Here is a 21,986-nt window from a genome sequence, read left to right on the forward strand (position 1 = left end):
CCTAATAATTATCTTTGATGAATCCGACAAGAATACAAATTCCTTGCTCGCACGTTGTTTATCTGTAATTTCTTCCAAAAATATCCTCGCTGATGCATTTAATTTTTCTAAACTTCTTCTCTACAAATCTATAGCAATAGAAGTTCTTTGATAGGTGTTATTACAAGAATCTTGCCCCGTAACATATTTTGCACATTGTTTTCTTAGGAAAATATAAAAAAATACGTTTTCTTTCAAACTGCTCAAAGACTTTTACTGAGCCTTTGAATTTTTCATTTTGTCTACTTTGATGCGAAAGAACATATATAATTTCATTGTGATATCGATAAAAGGAAGATATGCTTAGTGGTGTTCCTCTCTGGCGGCAAATTATTCGCTGCTGTTCAGGAAGTGATCGAGCATCCGTCCAATTTTGACAAAATTCTGCTGAGTAAGAATAATCACCTGCTCTCAACAAGCACTCTTCTTAATTCACACATGTCGCTCCCAAGCTTCAGATCAGAATAATCACGTGAACATATAATCACGATTTACAGGAGTATAATGAGTTCCAATTAAACGTTATGCTGTTATGGATATAGTTTCAGAGCTTGTTTGTTTGTTTATCACGTTTTTTGCTTCCCGGGGAGTTTTAGGTAAGTTAAGTTGGACTATTACTTACATATGCAGCAAGATTCTCAAAAAAGCATTTTATTTCGATCACTCCATCACTCATAGATACTTTTGCTTGGATGGTTTTGTTTATAACGTACCTACCAGACCGAAATCAAGTATGTCCAGTCAAAAGGGCAGGGGTGCCGTGCCTTCAAAATAACGTAGTATGAAAACATCGAAATATGCACGAAGGTAAGCACATCGAAACAGGCACACTAAATTCTGAACAAGAACGCACAAAGTTTGGCTAACCCACGAAATTCTGTAAAAAAAGAAGTACTGTCTGGACATAATCCACTTCGGTGCGGGGCCTGAGCCAACGAACCGATGAGATTTGATGTCAAGGTTTATATCCTTTTTCAGCTGAACTTCAACCATTTTATTTTTATGCCAGCGTCCATTTCATAAAAGTGTTTTTACGTTTGTGTTCAAATTTATATGAATTTTCCATTCTTTCTACGATTTTTTTAGATGAAAGAACACCCTCGTTGTATTCGAGGGTAGACGTTCATCTTAATAAATTTAATCACTCATAATAGTTACCCAAATCCAGTCAGGTCAATTACAGGGAACAATAAGGATTGCGAATTAAATGAGTGTGAACCATTATTTAGATTTGATGTCGACGCCACAATGGGAAAATTCAACTTGCTGGCTCTTTCATAACACTCAGCTTTTATTTTGCAGGGCAAGAGGAGGCAGGAGATACTCTTCTGCTTGAGATGACCCTAGAGGGTAAACTGAATGAGAGGTTCTCTCCATACGGAGTGTGGTACGATGACCTTCAGAGCACAAAGAGCCAAATTGCCATCTCTAAGATCGAATCTGAGGTACAGATGTATTAATATCAAAAATATCCAGTTTAATTTAACAGTCCCGACTAATTCCAAACTCAAATTGAGTCCCCCAATCATTGGGCATGCGACTACAAATACCAACCTATGGTTATTTTGCAACCCACCCGGATTTCCAAAAAACAAAGCATATGTAGTATAAAAAACTAACAAATTCAATTGTTTAAATATACATGGAGGCTCGGTAATGTGCGTTCGCACATGATGATCCGACCCCGCCCATCCGCGATTTGTTTTATTAGTCTACCAAATGAGGAAGAGAAAGAAAAGGTTCAAAAACACTTATATCTTTCAGCAAACAATTAAAGATGGAATCAGAGAGCCGATGAGAATTACCATCAATGAGAGTACTGGACGAGATACATAAAAAACAAATACTAGCAAATATTAATTACGAAAAAAATTCGATGAATATATTTTAAAAACAGAAAATAACAAAATGAAGAAGGAATCCAATAACACCCGATCTAAACATATCTGTACTTCATTAGATGTCAATTGGATAAGATTTAAGACCTCTCAATAACGCGACTCAGTGACAGGCAGAGAAAAAATGCAAAAAAGACAAAGATCAAAAATACGATTCTCTTTCTGAAAATAAACAATTTCAAATTGTTTCATATCATATCACCTCGGCTCATTAGGAAGGCAAATTAAAACGTGAAGCAATTGAGACTTGTCGTTATCCGTGTTCGACGGCAGCAAAACTAAGAGCGCCAATTGGGTTAACTGATTAGAGTAATAATGGGGAAAGGAAACATAAAACTCAGAATGCGCGAATATGCAAAAATCACACATCTTTTTCATTAAAATGCGTAGTAAAAAACCCAAGAAACCATTGGTTTAAAATAAAACTAAAATAAAGATTGGATCTTGGTTTACTGGAAAAAGGATGCGACCTATCGTAACAGAGACAAAGCTACAAAATTGAAAGAAATAATATAAGTGACAAATTTCAAAAATCAACAGATTTTTTTAAACAAAATAATTTCAAAAGGTTCAGCAAACCACAAGCTTTGAATATTAAACAAAAACAAGTCAACTTGCAACTGCTCAGGAATCCAGTTGTGCTTTTTAGTTGTTAAGCCAAATATTAGGACGACAAAAAACAGCAAATATGGGTTAACTATAAATTTTAGAAACAATTTATTGCAGCCACAGTGTTGAAGCCATTATATCTATAATAAATTAAAATACCATTCAAAAATTTAACTTGACGACAGCGATTAAATGATTTGCCTTAGACTTTTTTGATTTTCATTGGGTCTTCTAGGTAAAGAATCTTTGCGAAAAAGACAACAAAATGAACCACAAATTCTGAGCAGTATCGAAATTCCACGAACCTCTTATGAAAACACACTTCTAAGCTCTGTACACATCTGCCACAACATAAACAACAGCAAAACATTGTTCAGCAACAGAAATTTGATGAGTTCTGTCAATAATAATTTCAAGTTACTTCTTGATGACAAAGACAACAAAAAACGGCAATAACAAAAACGTTTTCCTTAAAGAAAAAAATGAATGTCTTCAAAACCTTTAGATAAACTGAAATCGGGATAAAAAATTCAGTTAAAGTATTGTGGAAGAGTTCAAAGCTTTTCGTTGTGAAAAAATACCGCAACACAACAAAAAATGACTTTTAGAGGAAAAAAAAGATAATAAATTTTGTGACAGCACGGAAGCGCAGGCCTTAAAACTGTAGGCTAATAACTGAAGTCTTTGAAAAGGTTCTTTTGCGCATTTTTTCATTGCCAGTTGGAACTATCTTTAGTGTGATAAGTTGAGAAAAGAACAAACAACAACCCCAGATACAGAGAAATATGCAAAAATTGGGAAAAACAAAATAATTAAAACATTTTCTTAAAAAAATGAATTGAAAGTCATCAAAACTTTTAGGTCTAATTCGAAAACAAAAACTAGATTCGTTTAAACTTCTATAGAACCAATTAGGGCTTTTGATTGACGGGGATGGGCCGTATAATTCCTCTTATAAAAACCTCTTTTGAAAACCTCTTATGAAAACACACTTCTAAGCTCTGTACACATCTGCCACAACATAACCAACAGCAAAACATTGTTCAGCAACAGAAATTTGATGACTTCTGTCAATAATAAGTTTAAGTTACTTCTTGATGACAAAGAAAACAAAAAACGGCAATAACAAAAATGTTTTCTTTAAAGAAAAAAATGAATGTCTTCAAAACCATTAAATAAACTGAAATCGGGAAAAAAAAATCAGTTAAAGTATTTTGGAAGAGTTCAAAGCTTTTCCTTGTGATAAAAATACCGCACCACAACAAAAATCGACTTTTAGAGGAAAAAAAGATAATAAATTTTGTGACAGCACGGAAGCGCAGGCCTTAAAACTGTAGGCTAATAACTGAAGTCTTTGAAAAGGTTCTTTTGCGCATTTTTTCATTGCCAGTTGGAACTATCTTTAGTGTGATAAGTTGAGAAAAGAACAAACAACAACCCCAGATACAGAGAAATATGCAAAAATTGGGAAAAACAAAATAATTAAAACATTTTCTTAAAAAAATGAATTGAAAGTCATCAAAACTTTTAGGTCTAATTCGAAAACAAAAACTAGATTCGTTTAAACTTCTATAGAACCAATTAGGGCTTTTGATTGACGGGGATGGGCCGTATAATTCCTCTTATGAAAACCTCTTATAAAAACCTCTTATGAAAACACACTTCTAAGCTCTGTACACATCTGCCACAACATAACCAACAGCAAAACATTGTTCAGCAACAGAAATTTAATGACTTCTGTCAATAATAAGTTTAAGTTACTTCTTGATGACAAAGAAAACAAAAAACGGCAATAACAAAAATGTTTTCTTTAAAGAAAAAAATGAATGTCTTCAAAACCATTAAATAAACTGAAATTGGGAAAAAAAATCAGTTAAAGTATTTTGGAAGAGTTCAAAGCTTTTCCTTGTGATAAAAATACCGCACCACAACAAAAATCGACTTTTAGAGGAAAAAAAGATAATAAATTTTGTGACAGCACGGAAGCGCAGGCCTTAAAACTGTAGGCTAATAACTGAAGTCTTTGAAAAGGTTCTTTTGTGCATATTTTCATTGCCAGTTAGAACTATCTTTAGCGTGATAAGTTGAGAAAAGAACAAACGACAACCCCAGATACAGAGAAATATGCAATAATTGGGAAAAACAAAATAATTAAAATATTTTCTTAAAAAAATGAATTGAAAGTCATTAAAACTTTTAGGTCTAATTCGAAAACAAAAACTAGATTCGTTTAAACTTCTATAGAAGCAATTAGGGCTTTTGATTGACAGGGATGGGCCGTATGAAAAGGAAAAAACCACAATTCCAGGCAAAGACACAAATCCAGGAAGTTTCGAGGGAACGGCTTCGCAGTAGTTAAAACTATCAGCTATTCATGGAAGTCAGCAAATATGATTTTTTGCTCACCTTTTCTATGCCGATTGGAGTTATAATTATTATGATTAATTGAAAATGCAATAAATAAATACCTCAAATACAGGAATACCTGCAAAAATTTACAAAACTTTCACCAAACTTCGTAGTAAGAAAGCCAAAAGAACATTACCTGAAAAAATAACCAAGCTAAATAATATTTTTTTCCGCTTGGAAAAAATTGTGCCCGGTGTAAAATGAGACCAAGCTACAGGTGGACAGAAATGAAACTGAAAATTGACAAATTTCAAATTTTCACTAACATTCTCTTAAAACAAATGTATTCAAAGTCATAAGAGGCACCAGATAATTACTGAAGGCATTGTATAGGCTCAGCTACAGCTCCTTAAGAACTCATTTGAAAATTTAATTAAAAAAAAGCATTCATCAGGCTGCAAAAACTTTACCAATGAATGAAAACAAAAGGTATTCATTTAAAGTTTACGAACATACATCTTCAAAGCCAGAAAAACTATGAGCTTTTCTATGAAGACATTTTGTTTTTTCATATGACCCTATTCTGCTGTAAATAGGATTGATATTTCTTGATTGGGCCGCAATTTGAAAAAATTCATGTCGGTATTCAACATGAAAAATAACAAAATTGCTAAAAAATTTTTGAAAAAGATCGCAACCTAATATAATTTGAAAAACTTTTGATTGTAAGAACCCATGACGAATTGACCCCAAGCCCTGATTTTCATCAGCGGCCAACAAAATGAAGTATTGACTCAACATTATTGCAAAATAGATCATTTGTTATATGAAATATTTCAATAAATCTCAAACAAATCACGCACTTTTTATAATTTTTCGGTTTTTTTTCAAAAAACCGGCAAAAATTTGTTTTCAGAAAATTCCTACAGGAAGCGAATGTACAACTATGTTTTGTAGAAGTTTTAAAATGTTGTGGCAGCAGATGTTAGGCCTTTACTTCCTGCAAATTTAATATAAGTAGGAAACAAAAACTTATTTGGAGCCGCTTTGAGTTAAAAATTATCAAATTCGAAAAGTTTGGCAGAAATATTAAACAAAAAGCTCGATTAAAACAAGTTGGCGAGCCTTCTTTATCCTTAACCGTAAAATCACTAACATTGTTTTAAAAAATTTTATTAATTTTTAGCAAAATTAACGAATATTTGGTCAAATACTACGGAAAACATGAATAAAAACAACGGAATTCGCTCTACTTTGTCAAAAGTTTATTCCTCGACAACTCCTCGTAAGAAACGAAATTAAACAAAATCTTTTTATTTCCATATTCCGCAGCGGACGAGCTTTCTAACGATTCTAGTCTCAACTCTCTACGATGAGTACATCGATTGGCAAAAATTGTCTGAACAAAAAGAACCCATTTGAGTATATAGTTCTTCCCCCCATATGTGGGTCGGCAGAATACTTTATCGACAAGAAACAACTGCTTTTTGTAAGCACTTAATTTTTTCTCGGTATATTTTTTTAACGTCTTTCCCTGCAAATTTTCCTAATCATTAACCAGATAAACCTTATTTAAAATCTTCAAATTTTTTTTACAGTTCTCCACTCAGCAACTCAAAAAAATTCTCTAGAAAGAGAATTATGTAATTCCTAATTGTTCACACATTTTTAGATAAAATGGGAGATCTTTATGCTGGCCCCAATATTTTCCAATAAAAAAAGCCTTTCGGCCGTTTTTGGCCGTTTAGGGCAAACTCCCGGACAAAGATAAGTGATAATATGTTAAAGCTAATACTCTAAATTTTAGACAAGCAAAAAGAAATTACAAGAAATCCTCATTTTTAGACGTTTTGTCTCCTTTTTTGACATACTTCAAAACTTATTGGGGCTTTTTCATATGATTGCCTATTTTTAATCAAACTCTTTGCTTTCTGGACTACATCTTAATTAGATTGCATCTCCCTGAACCCAGAACCAAAAACAAATAGAAATTACATGCAACAAAATTTTTAATAAAAGAATTTGTGATTTTTGACTATCTACAGAAAACTCCTACTGGAAGCGAATGTACAACTATGTTTTGTGAAATATTTAAAATGTTGTGGCAGCAGATGTTAGGCCTTTACTTCCTGCAAATTTAATAGAAGTAGGAAACAAAAGCTTATTTGGAGCCGCTTTGAGTTAAAAATTATCAAATTTGAAAAGTTTGGCAGAAATATTAACCAAAAAGCTCAATTAAAACAAGTTGGCGAGTCTTCTTTATCCTTAACCGTAAAAACAATAACATTGTTTTAAAAATTTTTTATTAATTTTTAGCAAAATTAACGAATATTTGGTCAAATATTACGGAAAGCATGAAAAAAAACAACGAAATTCGCTCTACTTTGTCAAAAGTTTAATCCTCGACAATTCCGCGTAAGAAATGAAATTAAACAAAATCTTTTTATTTCCATATTCCGCAGCGGACGAGCTTTTTAACGGTTCTAGTCTCAACTCTCTACGATGAGTATATCGATCTGCAAAAATTGCCTGATCAAAAAGAACCCATTTGAGTATATATTTCTTCCCCCCATATGTGGGTCGGCAAAATACTTTATCGACAAGAAACAACTGCTTTTTGTAAGCACTTAATTTTTTCTCGGTATATTTTTTTAACGTTTTTCCCTGCAAATTTTTCTAATCATTAACCAGATAAACCTTAATTTAACATTTTCAAAAATTTTTTACAGTTCTCCACTCAGGAACTCAAAAAAATTCTCTAGAAAGAGAATTTTGTAATTCTTTATTGTTCACACATTTTCAGATAAAATGGGAGATCTTTATGCTGGCCCCAATATTTTCTGATAAAAAGTATCTTTCGGCCGTTTTTGGCCGTTTAGGGCAAACTCCCGGACAAAGATAAGTGATAATATGTTAAAGCTAATACTCTAAATTTTAGACAAGCAAAAAGAAGTTTCAAGAAATCCTCATTTTTAGACGTTTTGTCTCCTTTTTGACATACTTAAAAACTTTTTGCGGCTTTTTCATATGATTGCCTATTTTTAATCAACCTCTTTGCTTTCTGGACTACATCTTAATTATATTGCAGCTCCCTGAACCCACAACCAAAAACAAATAGAAATTACATGCAACAAAATTTTTAATAAAAGAATTTGTGATTTTTGACTATCTGATGCTCAATTTTGTGAAGTTACTGTAGTATTACAATACAAACATTTTTACCCTTTGTTATTTTTAGCTGATTTACAATTTATTTTCCTAATTTCAAATTTTTTTGCGGTTGTTTTTCGACAAAATGTTGCGTTTTGCTTCCCTGAGAATAAAGCTTTATTTTGTTTATTTGCCAAGGTTTTAACTTTGCGAGAAACAATTGAATTTCCCTAAATTCAACTGACATAACTCCTCAAAAAAATTTTCGGTATAGAAAATTATACAACACAGTTTCTTTGATTAATTTTTAAAAGACAACTTTTAATTTTACTGAAACTCAGATATCGATTTTTCCGTTTTCCAATTTCAATGATTAGATTAAAAAATACTTTGAGTTTTTTCATCTCCAGTACAACATAATGGAACCAGCGCGAACAGCTTCAAAGTAGGACAGTTTCATTTAAAGCATGCTGTGTCGCTTTCTGTAACACATTTTTCAAAAAAAAATTTGTTCTTTATTTGTGTTTTTTCCAGATTTAGTCAGTTTAGGCATAAGATTAAAAATTAAACTAAAAATTTTTCCTAAGATATATCAATTGTTTGAAAAAAATTTAGCCTAAATCATTATTAGAAAACTTGATTCATCTTGTTTATTGTTCTGAATCTTGACTATTTTTAATTTTTCTATTCAGAATTGGAACTTAAACATGTTTAAACAGCCAAACGTATTGTTAAAAAGATGCTAATTGTCATCTTCTGAATTTCTGCTAGGCTCAACAGTGAGGGGACTCTGTCGCCCAGAAGATCGATCAAATAACGTAAACCAAAGGTTTTGAATTGGTGAAGCAAGCGTTAGTTTATTACTCTGCTATTTCCACTCTTCCACTCTTGTATTCTGTTGCAAATTAAATTGCCTTGAAATAAGTTAATTCACAATGGGGCTCGTAATATCAATTCTAGTTATTTGGATAACAAAGGTAAGAGAATTACTTGCACATCTTTGGAAAAAACAAACTCAAAGACTATTTATAATAGTCATTAAAATAATAATAACAATATCCGTGGTTCACTTCCTAAATGTACTAAATCAAAAACGCTCACAATATCCCAAGAACTGGTCTTGCAATTACAAACTTCCAGAGTTCATTCCCACTAAACTCTCAGTCTCCTCTCTGCTTTTAACACTAGCTTTGAAAGTTTAGTACCGCTAAATCAAATACTTTCTCTTGGTTGTCCAAAAATTTCGCCTGTGTCCAAACTTCTGTTGTGTCTCAAAAAAGTTCTTCGACCCTCTCTCTGCCAAAATTTCTCTGTGTTACTTTAACTTATACTCAACCAATACGCTTTTATCTTAAACAAACAAACCTTAATCTCTTAAGTAAACATTGCAACTCACACTTGAAACAGTTCACTTTCTGTAGGAGGCTTTGTTTGCTATGCAAACAAATCAGTTTCAAACTATGCTTTGTCATTCAAATGCTACCAGCCATTGTTCAACTTTGTCCTTATCTTAAGTAAACGACCTTTGGACTCTTATGTAAACAAAAACACTCCGCTTTATCTCAAATATGCTCTAGACATGTCAATCAATGTGTCTTATTTCTCTATCTACGTTATCAAATTAACTAGCTGCAATCAATCCCTGTCAAAAATCATGTGTTATGTAAATAACTATACTCAACCTCAAACCTAAGACCAATTGTTATTCTGAGTTTTCTCAACATTTCATGCAATTCATCAGTTAAAAACCGCCGAAAAGTCTAATATTCCTAAAAGCTCACAATTTGACCTCTCGGGGTCATCCAAAGATCACCCCTCCAAAATGAGGGTTCAAGTTGATAAAGATAATTTTGTCACAGAAAGCCCGCTCACAGTTGCACCTACCAACAGAATTTCATGGCCTAACTCCCACTAGAACACGAGCAATGACTGTGCACAGTTTTCATTGACCTCCCGGATGACCCCAATTTTCCAAACTTAATAACTTGCGAAGTACTGGTCAAAACGTCTTCGGGTAAAATTTTCTAGTAACTATAGACTGTCACTAATTTGCCTGCCAAGTTTCATGATCAACAGATCAGCCTTTGCGAGTCGTTTGCAAGTTGAATTTTTTTGAGTCGTGGGTGCCGAAATCTGAAAACTCCGAGGTCGTCAAAATTGACTGGGTTGGGTACTTTTTGTCATTAACTGTCTCAAGTTATCATATTAATACCATTTCAAACTCATTCGACCGCTCAAAAAGGCCATTTTCCGGTTTTCGGGCACTCGGGTTGTCCCCAAGCATCAACTTCCGGTCGGAATCTGAGATTAAAAATATCACCAATCAAAAACCCTTGAAAAGTTACACTAACCCTCCAAAAATCATAGAGCTACACCAATACTCCACGAGCAATTCAAATTTTACGTTAAGCAGCACGGGCGTGCGCTAGTTCCGTTCAGGTTGTTGTGGGGTCAGATCAGACATTAAAATCGGATTCTTCGTACCCAAATTAGTCTATCACCCAATTTTCAGGTCTATCCGACTTCAACATTTCGAAAAAATACTATTTCAGTTGAGGTGCTAACGACAATCCTGTGATAAATACCAAAATACTCAAAATTCACCATTTTACATCCCAAACTCTTCCCAAGATCTTGCAAAATCCCTAATTCATACGTGCATGACATTACGACTGATTACTCCCATTATTTCTTATTCAAATAGTCATATTTCACAGTAAAACGCCGAAAAACCTTCAAATCACACTACTTCCGGTGTTAATAGCTAGAGTGTGGGTTGTCTGATTGGCCTGAAGATTATGCTCGCAATAGAGGACCACTAGGGATGCCTCCCCATCATTGATTGGTTATCAACCAATAACTCTTTCCCATCCGGGGGGGGGGGGTCGGACAATTTTTTACCCGAGGGTTTTTGGAAAAACTGACAAATTGCCTTTTTATTTTGATTGAGTGTAAATCAACAAAACTCTACTTAAGTAACTCAGATCAAAAAAGTGTAACCGGCCGCTCATCCCTATTATGTATGGACAATCATCAGGGCAACATCCCCACAAATTTTCAGATTCCAATGATGAACATAACTTAAAAAGTCGGGGGTAACAGGTTTGGGAATGCCCATTATTTTGCACATTCTAAACCGCACTTTCATTTACTTCAAATTGAAATTCCAATTCTCTTCAAAGAATCTAGTTCACTTCTAATATTCGCTCTCTAGTTCTCTTCTAAATTTAAATCACTCATTTGGACTTTGGCCTGATGCACAAATACAATTTTGCTAAGTAAACGATGTATATCGACAGCTCAATATGCTTTTGTTTGTTTATGATATATCACTCAACTCTCCTCTCTGGCGCCTTCGCAACAATAACCCTTTAAGAAAGAACGCTTACTTCAAACACCTAATTAACTTTTGTCAGATGACATAACTTATGAATTTACATTATCTGGTTATAACAATTCCCTGCATCCTACACTCCTCCCTCCTAGATTATTACTCTCCCGAATACATGCGAAGCCTTATCTTGTGACCCAATTAACTTACTCCTACGTACTTTAACAATAGTCGATCTAGTGAAGTGAACCATTTATAATAATCTCCGGGTTAATATAAACTAACAGCGTTAAAATTTGAATAGCGGTTGATTAAATCAGATATGAAATTTTCACATTTTAACATAATCTACCTAATTCATCAACTTTGATTTTTGATTAAACTCTTTTGCCTCTGACAAACATCTTCCCCGGGAACCCCAAAATTACTAAAAAACAAATCTTAATATAGATCTACCAAAATTACACATTTCCGTGAGTCTTTTTTAAAAAATTTTTCTACGGCTATAGTGCTTGATCGACTTGTCTTGATAAAATAGGTTAATACATTGTAGGCAACAATTGTGCAAAAAAACTTGAACAACTGAGCTGTCAACGTCCCTCTAATCACACACTCGTGCACCTGTACATGAACATCTTTTTCCTCTGGTGCTTGAATGGATGACCAACCCTTCTTCCACTGTAGCTGCCATTTTCAATTTACAAAATCTGGTTATAACAATTCCCTGCATCCTACACTAATGGAAAAAAAGGCTCCATGAAAAGATTTTGACTGGATTTTTGATAGACAATTTTTGGTTTTTTGAAATATTTTTGAGTAAATTATAGTGGTACAGCTTAGATTTAGGTAGCAATTCTCAAGTAGAGGTTATGAACTTGTTCTGTTTCATCGTTTTTTCTCAGCTGGCTCCAAAAACAGGTCGATGTAGACAAACGAATCTTCAGGCACTGTTGACGAGATACATTTTTTTGTTTAAATTTTTTAATCGAAACGTTGTCAAATAAAAGTATATTACCGATTATCTCTCAACACAACCTAATAATGTTTGTAAACGTTTTCAGCAAGCTCTAATCGCAAAACATAAACGACAAATCTCCCCGAACAAACATTCATCTTCGCTTATTTTGAGAAGACACGTCAGGGAATCTGTAGCTACTTCCTTCTTCATCACGTAGTTTTGAAAGCGATTTATTCAAATTAATCCTTGAAACTGTTCATTTTCTGAATTTTTGCCAAAATGGGAAAGCAAAGACAAGATCAATGACGAAGCGTGTTTAATGATATCAGACAAAAAATGTTTCCAGCACATCGTTAGAATTTGGTGCTTACAATAAAACAAACAAGGAGGCTAGTTAATGTGCGTTCGCACATGATGTTCCGACCCGAGCTCATCTACATTTTTGCCTTAATTGTCAACCAAATGAAGAGATAACAAAAAAGATGTTTGAGTTTTAAAAAATCGTTACAAAACCTAACTACAAATTAAATTAAACAATGCCCGACCTCATTACAGCACTCAAAAGATCTGTAATTTAAAATTAAGAGAAAAAACAAACAGCAAAATAAGCGAAACAAAAATTTCACGCAAAAACTAATACCTAAATTTAAAAACACTTAGTAACAACGTCAAAATTTAAGCAGATAAAACCTTAACTACACAAATTTAATTTTTCCCAACTATACAGCAGATGTAAATCAGCCAATTCGTAGGTAACAAATCGACAAAAGGGGAATTAATAAGGCAAAATTCAAAAAAAAATCATCATTTTGTGAACCAAATAATTTTTAAGGTCTTCAAAAACATTGGCTTTTAACAAAATAATTCTTGATAATTTTTTTACAAATCGATTATGACACCAATACGGCCTGTCTTTGGCTAGACTAAGCCATAGGAACAGACTAAAGATGCAGAGAAACTCAAAAAGTTAAACAATTTGCGAAAACACAAATTTTTGAAGCCGATAAAATCATTAGCTTTTATACAAATTTTATGTAAATTTTTTCAATTCTTTTTTATACTAATTTAAGCTAGACTGAAAGATTAATTAAGTTAATTTGGCCATATATGAAAGTCACTTGGTAAAGCCCGAATGTGCTATAAGAAGAGAAAAAGAAACTCAAACACAGCACTCACAAAAGTTTATGAAAACGCATATTGTCCAACAAACAAGACATCAGTTACGACATAATATCAGTAGAAATGTTAATTTTTGAAATACAAGGAATTGGACCGGACTTCTCAATGATGAGAATAAGTTACAAATTGACGAACAGATCAAAATAAACTGAAAAGTTTAAAAAATCTTTGAAGATGTCTATCAAAAAAGACTATTCGCTTTAAACTGACTGCTTCGGGTAACCTTGTTCACTCAATCCTCCATTGCAAGGTTTTTCAACCGGTCAGCAATTTACAGCAACCTAAAGAATAAAATGTGATGGTTTCAAAGAAACATCAAGAAACTTAGAAGTTTTCTTTATTAAAGTTTCAAAGAACGAAAGAAGAACTTACCTGACGAACTTTATTGCTGTGTCGATAAGTAATAGCCACAAAACTAAACTCAATTCTAATTTTGTTTTGGCGCTATAATTATCTTATTGACCTATCAATCATATGTCAGAAGTAAATTCTCCCACAAACAGAAACCTAATTCTAACATCCACCGACCCCCAACTAATGAACTCGATTGTACCCAAGCCATATATGATTCTCATGAAAAGTTGATGAAAAAAGAAAATCACCTCCGGGATTCGGAGTGAAGATTTATTCAAAAGCCAATCATGTAAAATATTTTTAGCTAATCTAAATTTTCTCTGTATATTTTTGCATAGTTAACTACTATAAGCACAAGCTAATTTTTGTATATTAACAGTTCAAAAATTAATTTGAAATTCAATTTATTGAAATCTTTGACCCGTGTTTTTGACCACGACATAAAAAACAGGCGAAAACTGCAAATTGAAAAAAAAATCCGAGCGAGAACAGTGTCGAGCGAGAAAATAAACTTTTCAGTGAAAACTTCTCTATTTCCTTCTAATTTTTTAACAACAAGGCGACTCATCTTTTTTCATAATCTGACTTCAGAAAATCAACAATTATTAACAAATACATTTAAACCACGAATTTATTGGGAAAAACCGTAGTATCAACGCCATTAAACGCAATAGCTTTCAACGGAAGCCAATAAGTTCGCTAAGTTATGCCTCAATGAGATGCAAAGGATGTCTGTCGTCCATAAGTCGTCATCAACTCATTACAAAAATTCATTGACTATGAGAACAAAAACAAATATAATCAAAACTAAAAACTCAGTAGAAAAGTGCGAGGAGAAAGTGTCGGAGCCATTTAAACGGTAACATTTTATCAGAAAATTTTATCTCTGATCCATTAAACGTCTTCTCCAAGCCAATGGGAGCTATCAATATTAGGATAATGTTACAAAACCTAACCATTAATTGCAGTACAACATGCCATGCCTCAATACAGCGCCAACAATTTCTGTCGCTGAAGAGACTACGAGAAAAAAAACAAACAACAAAATTAGCAAAGACAAAATTTTCACGGCGAAAACTGAATATCAATATTAAAAATCACCTAGTAACAATGTCAAAATTCAGTCAGATAAAACTTTAACTACACAAATTTTCTTTTTCCGAACTATACAGCAGATGGAAATTTTTCTTAATGAGACTAGGTAACAAGTCGACAAAGAGAACGAATAATGAGGCGAAATTCAAAAATTAATCAATACTTTTTAAACCAAGAAATCTCAAGTCTTGAAAAGCATTAGCACTTAACTAAATAATTCCTGACAAAGTAGTAAAAACTTACAACGGAACCAAAAGGACCTGTCTTTAGTTAGACTAGCCATAGAAACGGAAAAGATGCAGAAAAAAATTACACACGATTTGCGAAAACACAAATTGATACTACCATTAAAATCATTAGCTAGTATCTGAAAATTTTGAACAATTAATTCAGTTTGAATTTCTACTATTTCAGCTAAAGGAATTATACTGAGATACTAACTAAGTTTACCTGAGCCACATTTGAAAACCATTGGGATCTGTTATTACGCGATTGTGTTGAAAGAAGAAAAAAAGAAACACAAAATTGACCATTCTAAAAACGTTTTTAAAAACACATATTGTCCAACAAACAAAATGTATCTGACAAATCAAATAAGTAGATATTTTATTTTTTGAAATACAAGAAATTGGACTGGACCTCTCAATGATGAAAATAAGTTGCAAGTTGACCAAAAGAAGAACAAAAACTAAAAAGTTAAAAAAAAAATTAAAAATGTATCTCATAAACTTATGATAAACTGTTCGCTACAAAGAGTGCCTCTGGTAACATCAATAATTCAATCTTCAACTACAAGCTTATGCGATGGGTCAGCATTTTACGGCTACCTAAAGAACAAAAAAACAAGAAAAAACAACAAATTAAAGAAAAAAATTGAACGAGAAAAGTGTCCAAGGCATTAAAAACTGAAATTTTCAATTAGAACTTTTTTCTTTTCGATTATTTGTTTAATAAAAATATTCTTCTTCTTTTTTACAATATAACCTCAAAAAATCAACCATTTATGAAGAAGTACATTAGAATCACGAAATTTTTGAGAAAACTAGTAGTATCAACGCCATAAAAGTCAACAGCTTTCAAAGGAAAGCCAGTAAAAACGCTAAATTGGTGAGACGTTAAAGTTGTTTGCCATTCCTATTTCATCAAAAAATCATTGAACATGTCAGTGACTAAGAAAACAACCAAAAATACAGGAAAAAACGAAAAATTCAATAGAAAACAGTTTTTAAGGACCTAACAGCCATTAAATTCAATAGTTTTCAACGGGAGTCAGTAAATACACTCCGATATGCCCCAATGGGAGGAAAAGGATGTTTTTCATTCGTAGTTAATCAATATAGCATCACAATAAGTCCTATGACTATGAAAACAACAACAAAAACAGACAAAAACCAAAATTTCATCAGGAAAATGCGAGAAAGTGTCGGAGCCATTTAGAACAAAAGGTTTTCTCTGAAAATTTCACCTGTTATGTACTGTACGTTTTTTAAGCCAATTGGAGCTGTCAATATTTAGATAATGTGATAAGAGTTCACAAGTAACAGATAATAAGAAAATATCCAAAAATCTAAAAAAAAAATTTGAAATCTTGTCATTGAAGTCATAGAACATATAATTGGATAAAACTGCTCACCAGATAAAAATTGGTTGCAGTAAAAAAGAAGGGGGTCCTGCCAATACTGAGACTGACTAACAGTTCACGACAAAAAAGTTAAAGATTGGTTAATGTTCCGAAAAATTTTTCAAAAAATTATTTTCAAAGTCCTAACAGCCATCAAAATTACTAGCTTTCAACGGAAGTCAATAAATACGTTCAAATTTAACCCATTTGGAGGACAATGACGTTTGCTATTCATAGGTAATCAATAAGACATCCCAATAAGTCTTTTGACTATGAAAACAACAACAAAAACGGTTAAAAACCAAAAGATCAGTAGAAAAGTGCGAGAAGAAAATGTCAACGCCGTTTAGAACAAAAGATTTCCTCTAGAAGGTTGATCTGTGATCCACTGAACGTCTTTTTTAAGACAATGGGAGCTATCAATGTTTAGATAATGTGATAAGAGTTCACAAGTAACCAATAATAAAAAAATTTCCAAAAATCTAAAAAAAATTTAAAATCTTGTCATTGAAGTCATAGAAGCAATAGTTAGATAAAACCGCTAACCAGATAAAACTAAACTGCAGTAGAAAAAGGGGGTCCTGTGATTACTGAGGCTGACTAACAGCTCACGAGAAAAAGTTTAAGATTGGTTAATGTTCCGAAAAATTTTTCAAAAAATTATTTTCAAAGTCCTAACAGCCATCAAAATTACTAGCATTCAACGGAAGTCAATAAATACGTTCAAGTTTAACCCATTTGGAGGACAATGACGTTTGCTATTCATAGGTAATCAATAAGACATCTCAATAAGTCTTTTGACTATGAAAACAACAACAAAAACGGTCAAAAACCAAAAGATCAGTAGAAAAGTGCGAGAAGAAATTGTCAACGCCGTTTAGAACAAAAGCTTTCCTCTAAAAAGTTGATCTGTGATCCACTGAACGTCTTTTTTTAAGCCAATGGGAGCTATCAATGTTTAGATAATGTGATAAGAGTTCACAAGTAACCAATAATAAAAAAAATTTCCAAAAATCTAATAAAAAATTTAAAATCTTGTCATTGAAGTCATAGAAGCAATAGTTAGATAAAACCGCTCGCCAGATAAAACCTCATTGCAGTAGAAAAAGGGGGGTCCTGTGATTACTGAGACTGACTAACAGCTCACGAGAAAATTTTAAGATTGGTTAATGTTCTGAAAAATTTTTCAAAAAATTATTCGAAGTCCTAACAGCCATCAAAAAACTAGCTTTCAACGGAAGTCAATAAATACGGTAAATTATAACCCAATTTGAAGACAATAAGTCTTATGACTATGAAAACAACAACAAAAACGGGCAAAAACCAAAAAATCAGTGGAAAAGTGCGAGAAGAAAGTGTCGAAGCCGTTTTAACCACAAGCTTTTCTCTGAAAACATTATCAGTGATCCAATGAACGTATTTTCTGAGCCAATGGGAGCTATCAATATTTGGATAATTTGATAAGAGTTCAAAAATAACCTATATTTCGAAAATATCCAAAAGTGTTTTGAAATAATTTTGAAATCTTGTGTCATTGAAGTCATATAACCAATAGTTAGAAGATAAACATACTACCTGGAAACAATTTGGTCGCAGTAGGGGGGATGACACTGCTGTCATCTTTGTGACTGACTTAAAGTTCACGATAATACAATTAAGATTTGTTAATAATCAAAAAACATTTCGAAAAATTATTTTTAAAGTCTTCACAGCCATTAGCTGTCATTTCAAAGCACTAGATATGCTCACTTAATGGTCAGTACTGCATATACTGCACTGTTAGTCAATGAGTTCATGCCATAGGACTCCAAAAAAAGTAAATCTTTAAAAAGAAAGTCACATTTTCATGTAAAATGACGAGAACTCAGTGTCGAAGCCGAAAAAAAACATGAGCAATTCCTTGAAAACAATTTTTTTGTTCATTGGGCTTAATTTGACTGTAAATTGGGTTTGTCGTTAACGGAACCTCGATATGAAAAGTGACTAGTCTCTAGGTGACTGAAAAAAAACAAACAACTGAAATGTTTTCTAAAAAAAGCTCTCAAACAGAATTTGATTTTTTTTATAGTGAACTTCCCTATGAGACCAGAACTAGTCTTTTTATTGCCTTCAGTCTTTCAGGAACACACAATTGGCTCATTTTGTTGCATGAAATGTAATATTGAAATACTATTTTTATAGAAAATGCCTTAATTTGAATAAAAATTACACTAAAAGTGAACAAAATCATGCCAAATTTCACGTGTTCACACAAAACTTCAATCCTTGATAACTCCTCGAAAAAACCGAAATTCAAAAAATCTTTTTAATTCTGAATTCTACGCTGGAACAGCTTTTTAATGATACCCCTGAAATTTCTCTACGATGAATATATCGATCGGCCAAAATTTACTGAACAAAAAAAACCCATTTGAGTATATAGTTCTTCCCCCCACAAGTGGGTCGGAACAATAAAGCCAATCTTTATCAATAGCGGTGTAGAACAAAAGTAAAATTGGGAGCAAATATTACGTCCAATCAACTCTTTCCATTCCATGTCATTTCGATACTTGATTGATAATTAATTGATAATTTCTTGCAGCCAAATAAAACAAATATTCTGTAAAGAAACATTGTTGCATTATCCGTTCACCACACTGCCAGTTAATGCATGGTACACATATACGAATATCGAAACAATCTGTGCCGCACAAAGTATCTAATTCTGTTATAATTTGACTCAGTCCGAAAAGTGTTTTACCACTATATGTCATTTCAAGCTGCAGGTGCAAAGCGAAATTCGGTGTGTCTAGATGGATGGTCAAAATTAATGCACTTGAGGACGTCCTACGTTCAAAATTACACGTTTACGAGACATGAAAAAAATTAAGAAGTCTGGACATAGGAGGACTTTGAATAATTGTAGGTGAATGCAGCTCAGGTGTATGAGAACACAACGACGCAGTGTCAAGTGTTGGAGTTCCTGGACAGAGATTATGGATCCAGCTCACTGTCCGTGTATGCCCGGCTGTATGTAAACATCACCACTGCCTACCCACAAAACTGGATTGGTCCGGTAAGCTTAAATAAAGTAACCTAGTTTACACTCTAAAATTTATCGAGTGAAGTTCACGATTTTCTTCACATGTGATGATTAATTATGAACATGAGGTATTGATGATGAATATGAGGTAAACGAACGGTTTTAATCGTAATTTATCTTTTCAGACACCATTTTTCTATTGGTCTTCGTGAAAAACCACGAAATGAAAAATAAAATGAAAATTAATTCTTAGTTTTGTTTGGTTGAACCATTTCATAAACAGGAGGCCACTAAAGCTAACCCTAAACTGTGAGGTGTTTGCGGACATTGTTACGTAACAGCTGGTCTGGAAAAGGAACCCAAAAATATTTCAAATCTCAAGACATCACAGTATCCAGCAACATCAAATCACATAGACAACTTCCAGAGTAATTTCTGTTGGTGAAATTTTTTTTCTGGTGTGCAATGTGAAAACGTACTGTGATAACGATTCGGGGTACGTTAGAGAAGGATATTCACAAGTTAAAATGACTGGATGAATGATAATTTGGATAGAATTTACTCGAAATGACTAAAAATAGCGCATTAAGGCGATATTAAAAACTGGAAAAATTATTGCTGAGAATTATCATTGAGCTCTAGTATTTTCTATTCGAATTGTTTTTTTCTTGCACAACAGTAGCTACTCTTATTACGCTTAAAAGGTTGACATAACAATAATCGTATCCAAAATTGGCTCTACGATTTTTATAGGTTGGTAATGTTATCCAATATGCATTAATCTTTTCTGTTGTGCAGAGTTAGTCCAAATTTAATAATAACCTAAGCTTTCGAATGGTTTACTGATTTCTTCAAGAATGTTGTTGTTATAAAAAATTTAACGAAACCAGATCTCGCGAAAATTAAGATAACCATTTTTACACTTTATTCAAATTTCGTTTGGAGGCACAAAAATTTTGTGAAGAAGCGTCGCTATTCAACTGCATTTTTAGCGCAACACGGAGTGACAGAGATTTCGTAGATCCTTTTATCTTAAATCCACTTCCGTAAAAAACTAAAAATTTTATCAAAATGTCTCTATCGGGAAAAAAGTCAAAATAAAACTGGTGAAAAAGAATTGGCTTTTTCGAAAATAGGAAAAAAGCATCGATGATATTACGAGGTTGATGCTCCCAGTTTTTTTGTAGGAAGCCAGAACGGCAACATCAGCCCCGTAAAATCTGAAAAAAATCTTGAAGAATGATGTTACACAGGCTAATTTTATTTTGGTTGGGGCTTTGATTTGTTGGAGGGGATTAATAATCATTGATGCACAAAATGCATGTGTTCAGAAGACTGGAGGTCTCCTTATATACATTGATCTTATAGCATGGGTCGTAATGTTTATAGTGTCATTCAGCTGCTAATCAAAATGAGGGTTCCTGTCGAATTTAATTCAAAAGTAACTTTGAATTATTTGTGTTTCGAAAACTTAGTTTTTCTAAGGAAATATTTTAATTTGCAACTTTTGCGTGAGAAAAAGAGTTTGGTTTCCTTCGTGTTTGAGATAAATGCGCCATCTCAACAAACAGTGCAAAATCCGTTGACAGCTTCTAGTGAAGGACTTCACTGTCCTCAACAGACGAAGCTTGCGCCATCTGCGCACTGAAGCATTTTCTCCGTTGTGTGAGATTGATATGTGCCAAAAGTTAACGGTATATGAAGAATCGTTCAGATATAAAATTAAAAATGGGTGATTCTAAGACAGCTCCCTTGACCCACCTTGATATACAACTCCGCAGTCACAGAACAGGCCACCAAAATTTTATTTTTGTTTGCAGTTAGCAAGAAACGCAGAAAGCATTTTTTCCACTTCCTTGCAAGAACCATACATTCAAATTTTTTCAATGAAAAAGCTCTGTGAAAAGGATTTAAAGATTTCGCAATATATATGAAAATACTCACAGTTTATTTGATTTGGTCTAGATTGGACTTGAATGATTCATCTAGTTTAAGTTTGCGTTCATTTGCGACTTTTTTTGAAATGCAATTTGCTCCTTATTAACAATTTTATGCTTATTATTGAAACGTGTCACGTGAATCAAAAAGAGGTGCTCAAACCTCGAGTTACAAAATTCGCAAGCCTCGTGGTTTTAAAATTTGACCAATAAATTTAACTATCCAATTTATCAAATTTTGAAAATTGCTGCTACAAGATAAATTAATTGTGATTTGAGCTCCATTTAATTAGACGTGATTAAACTTCAGCAATGTTGAGCTGAAATAAGTAAAGTCAAAAAACTAAAAGCCAATATAAAATCCCACAAAGCGACACAAGGTAATTTAAAACCAAGAAAACTGGAATAAACAACGGATGTGGCAACAAAAATGGAGTACCATAA

The 21,986-nt window shown here is 33.0% G+C and overlaps 1 protein-coding gene across 1 annotated transcript in view; it reads left to right on the plus strand.

Annotated features, from left to right (window-relative positions):
• The first annotated feature begins 372 nt into the window (after positions 1–372).
• The window catches only part of LOC142336879 (uncharacterized), a 34,622-nt gene continuing 13,008 nt past the window's right edge, over positions 373–21,986 (plus strand). Inside the window, exons 1-3 of the mRNA XM_075385842.1 lie at positions 373–635; positions 1,342–1,484; positions 19,489–19,638. Coding sequence (XP_075241957.1) covers positions 572–635; positions 1,342–1,484; positions 19,489–19,638 — 357 coding nt within the window. The 5' untranslated portion in view covers positions 373–571. The remainder of the gene's footprint in view (positions 636–1,341; positions 1,485–19,488; positions 19,639–21,986) is intronic.

The sequence above is a fragment of the Convolutriloba macropyga genome, chromosome 3 (genome assembly GCF_964194025.1).
Source record: "Convolutriloba macropyga chromosome 3, txConMacr16.3, whole genome shotgun sequence".
NCBI lineage: Eukaryota > Metazoa > Xenacoelomorpha > Acoela > Convolutidae > Convolutriloba > Convolutriloba macropyga.